The sequence below is a fragment of the Morone saxatilis genome, unplaced genomic scaffold (assembly GCF_004916995.1).
Source record: "Morone saxatilis isolate NCDOM2014 unplaced genomic scaffold, NCSU_SB_2.0 Contig21, whole genome shotgun sequence".
Taxonomy (NCBI): Eukaryota; Metazoa; Chordata; class Actinopteri; family Moronidae; genus Morone; species Morone saxatilis.
In genome coordinates, this window is record NW_023339774.1 from 21,552,791 (window position 1) to 21,557,455 (window position 4,665).

A 4,665-nucleotide genomic window follows, 5' to 3' on the forward strand; every position below is an offset into this window, starting at 1 on the left:
AGTGTACATTAATGAGAAAAATTGAGAAATTAATTGATTTTAGCAAATGGCTGCAATGAAACAAAGAGTGAAAAATTTAAAGGGGTCTGAATACTTTCCGTACCCACTGTATGTCTTAATACATATATGGAGGGGATCTTTAAATTTATAGTTTCCGATTCGGCCCGGTGGATTTTTGTAAATCCACATTAGGAGCACTGGGAGGAGCCAGAGGAAGCTGATATTTTCACAGATTATCTTTCTTGTGTTCTACTGTCAGGATATAGTGAAAGTTTCAGTTAATATGACAAAGTTATTTTATAAAAACTACCTACTGCAGCTTTAATTAATCTTTGAAAACACCCGGATTCGTATTTACTATTTTCTTTCTAATATAACTGGTCTGTGGTGATAAAATGAAACTCCTGAGCTAGCACAGTAGTATTACAGTACATTACTTGGAATGTGACCAAAACGATGCTTTTGTCGGGGACTGTTTCGACTGCATGTTTCATTCAGTGTTTTGGTCTTTTTGTGGGATTTGTTCGACTAGAAGAAAGATATAGAACATCATTTATCATTTCAACCCTCACGATTCCCAGAAAAGTCAAATAAAGACCTTTTTCTGCCTTTTCTTTGCGAGCTCTCTCCTCCTCTTCTTCCTGTTTCTTAGCAGCCACTGTGAATGAACCAGAGACAGAAAACATGTAATTGTCACAATGGAAACCTCTAGCACATAAAGCTGATTTTGTAGGTAGTTAAGGAAGTGAGAGACGTACAGTCGGCGTAATCATATTCTTCATACCAGGGCCCGACAAATGGGACGGTGGTGGTTTCCTCTGAAACAGAAACAGATCAATTATTACAGCTTTAGCATTTGAACAGTGACACTTTGTTACCCAGTAGTGAGCAAATACAACACAATAAAGAAAAAATTGAAAGCAGATAAAAGATATTCTAATAGTAAATCATATTTTAACAAACTTAGGAAGGTTGGTTAACACTCTGATATCTTACATTATGTTAGAAATGTACAGTATGGATCAATTAGTATAATTGGCATTCATTTGCATAATCACCTATATGGACAATATTTCACCAACTTTTTGGCCAATTTGGACAATATTGTAGTGGTTCTGGGTGTAATTGAAGATGCAGAATCCATTTCTGACATTTTCAAAATACCAAATGGCCGTTTAAACCAGAAGTGGCCACATTCCAGTGGGCCAAGTTTGATGAATTTTTAGTTGATTTTTAGGTATTGTATATGCTGAATAAATTGGACATGTGTCTGTTCAGTCTTCTTATTATATTAAGATATTTCTTCAGTTCTGCTTGGCTGTCATTGTGTGTAGTTACTGCTGCGCGCCGAATAATGGCATGGAAACACAGCTTTACACATATGGTTTATCATCTCAATGCAAACCCAACCGTATACTGTGTGACAGACGGGTACCTGGTATATACATGATGACCTCAGTAGTTGTGCCTTCTTTCTTATCCGGGTATCCACCGGGAACCTCATCTGTTAAGGAACACAGCACATCCTCTGTTATCATCAGATTTGAATGCGAAATCTCTTCATCAACCAGTAACTAAAGTCCACAGCAGCAATTTTAACCAGTTATTGTCATTAGAGGGGAAATAAATCTGCAGGGACAAACTCTTCTTCAGACTCTGCTTTCATTTGCTTGCTGAAAATATTAGATAATAAATCTGTTTCCTGGAGATCAGCAGTATCCTCCATGTGCTTCTCCACATAAAATCTCTCATTTTCACAGCCCTCGTAACCCGCTGGAACCTCTACGCTTCGTCATAAAAGGCTTCATAAAACATTTGGCTCTGAATGAATAGATGTTGATGAAACCTACGTCTGGCGTCCCAGTAGTCAGCGTCGAGCTCACTGGCAGTTTTTGTTGGAGGTGTCGGCCTCTTGGAGACGTCAACTGCATGAAGGAGACGAGGAGGCAGAATTAGTTTTACAGCTTCATTTTAGAAGTTGGAGATGTACTCAGATCTTTTACTTCAACCCACTACAAGGAGTCTCAGTTTAATCCTGATGCCTCTATATGAGAGAAACAAACAAGACCATCAGAGAAAAGATTGGAGATTATATATATATATAGTTATATCCTTAATGCCTGCCACTGGTACGGATTCAGTCAAATTCTATGGAGTCATAGGAGTGCCATAAAAAAGAATACATCTGTAAAATAATTTAAAAAATGTTTAGAAATATAAAGATTAATAAATAAAACAATAAATGAGTAAATACAAAAGTCAAAATATAAAGAGAAATAAATAAAAGAATGAATAAATAAATAGTGGAAAAATAAAGACAAATAAGATAAATAATTAAATGAAAAATGTGGAAAATAAATAAAAAATATACATTAATAAGCATTTTAATCTATTTTTTAGATTTGTTAATTTATTTCCGTATATATATTTTTTTAAATACAATATTTTTTGCACATAATTTTTCTGTATATTTTTATTTTTATTTATTTGTCATTTATTGATTTTTAAATTATTTTCTCTGTCTGTTGCCTCTGAAATGTAGAGAAGAAGAAGTATAAAGTCACAGAAAATCGAAATAATATTGTACTAAATGTACTTTCCATCACTGCAACACCAGTGAATATATTAGCAATTCCTTTCGAGCATTTATGACTACAACTTTATTATCGAGTGAAGACTAAAACCAGTTCAGGGAGCGGTGGAAGTCTCACCCAGGTCTGGCTCAACAGGCTCTACCCCTCGAGGCCCCTTTGGGGTCACAGGACGAAACACTGTAAAAAATCCAGTTAAAAGGAATCCCGTCAGACCAAATGTAAACAGAGGAAGGTTGTGTAATATTTAGAATTTATTGCAAAACAGATAAGACATCAAAATCATTCCAACATCATTAGATCTGCAGCTATCCTTTCCTGAAGAAACATTTTATTCATCTACAAGTCAAACTTTGTAAGTACCTTGTAAATGTTAAAGAATATAGTGAATATAGTGTGTACATACGTGTGTCCCAGCCCAGTTCAATCAGCAGTTTCTCCTCTTCCTCCTCCACAGATGGACGCCTCCTCTCCGGCGGCGCTGTGGTTGTTGTCTTCGGTTTCTTGGTGGCTTTGGGCGCCTTTGGCTTCTTTGTGGGTTTTGGTGCTTTGGGTTTTTTGGTGGGTTTCGGAGGTTTTGGCTTTTTGGTGGGCTTTGGGGCTTTCTGCTTCTTGGCTTTGGCTTCCTTCTCTGCTGCTTTCTTTGCCCTGGCTTCAGAGAGGAAAACACTTAGTTAGCTGTGTACAACAAGAGAGAGAGAGTACGGCCTGTGAAGCAGCTGTTAAGCAGTTTATTGTCGGGTTATGAGAACTTTTATTGCCAAATGTCTGTCTTCAGTTTTTTCTGTGTTATTTACAGCAAACATCCCATAAAACAAGTTCAAACTGAAACAGACAGAACATGCAAACGCAGCAGGACTCGGTTCTGAGAGAGAGTTTGTTTTGGTCTGAGCCCAAACACACTCAGAGTGGATACTACTGCCAAAGACTAATAATGTTCCTTTGGTGCACAGGATGGGATAGTTACATAAGAGTGGTGGTCGACTGATACTGATCCTCAGAGAGCAGGACGGCCAATGAATGACTTATTTTTCAGTTTGTGCTGTGAAAACGAAATACCAAGTAAAAAGTTATTAATCAGGAATGTTTCTGTAACCTATAACACTAAGTTAGTGCCACCTAAAATTACAAGTAAAAGCAGCTTAATCAAGATTTCCTTTTAACCTAAAATTGAGTTAAATGAACTTATCTGGTTTTTCAGTGTAAAATAATACATCGCACATTAAAACAATGTATATTTAATGTTAGCCAGTAAAGGTTTGAGATTAGATTCGCTGTCATACAGAGAACGATCGTGTCTGAGGACAAACGTTTACAGCAGGATGACTGAGAGTTATAGTGACTATCTAATAATGGCAGATAATTGGCCCACTGATTAATCGGTCTATCTATATAAGAGTATACAAAGTGTGACCTGATGGTAGAGTGAGAGGAAAGGTGATCGTAGTAAATCAGTCGTTGATCCTGGCAGCGTAACTGTACGGTGAAATCCTTATAATGAGCTGTTCCTATCTACAGAGAGCGGCTCCTCTTCAAACTGGGCCTTTAAATCAAATGTTTTCTCATTAAAATAATGTTTTTATTCAACTTTAATCAGATAAGTCAACTGAAAGGACAATTCTCATTTACAGTTTGGACCTGGCCAAGAGGCAAGTTCAACATTTTGTCTGTTTTCTTTCTGAGAGTGAGAGACGAAGAGTGATGCCAATCTTCATGTCTGTGCCTCGGAGGGAAATTCTGGTATTTTTCAATCTGGGCCTTGTTTAATATGACCAAGACCTTCTACCGGTTCCAATATCAAGGCTTATGGCTCCCACTCTGTGGAACCACCTTGACCCTAATTATAAATAATGCAGAATCAGTTGTTAACTGTTGTTTAAAACTCACCTGTTTCATAAGCACTTCTGTCCTCTGTGTAGGTTTTATTTTCATCCTGTTATTTCTTGTTTTAACTTTCTAATGTTTGTACTGTACAACACCTTGTAACTAGCTTTGAAAGGTTCTTTATAATGTTGTTTTTATTCATTATTATTTATTATTTATTAATTTATTCTGCCACTGACAGACTCAGGTT

General features: G+C 36.7%; 1 protein-coding gene across 1 annotated transcript in view; it reads right to left on the reverse strand.

The window, feature by feature from the left end:
* aebp1 (AE binding protein 1) overlaps positions 1-4,665 on the reverse strand; it is a 16,976-nt gene that overhangs the window by 7,778 nt on the left and 4,533 nt on the right. Inside the window, exons 2-7 of the mRNA XM_035667647.1 lie at positions 2,998-3,243; positions 2,712-2,771; positions 1,851-1,925; positions 1,436-1,504; positions 759-818; positions 599-658 (exon numbers count right to left, since the gene is read on the reverse strand). Of these exons, the coding sequence (XP_035523540.1) occupies positions 599-658; positions 759-818; positions 1,436-1,504; positions 1,851-1,925; positions 2,712-2,771; positions 2,998-3,243 (570 nt within the window). The remainder of the gene's footprint in view (positions 1-598; positions 659-758; positions 819-1,435; positions 1,505-1,850; positions 1,926-2,711; positions 2,772-2,997; positions 3,244-4,665) is intronic.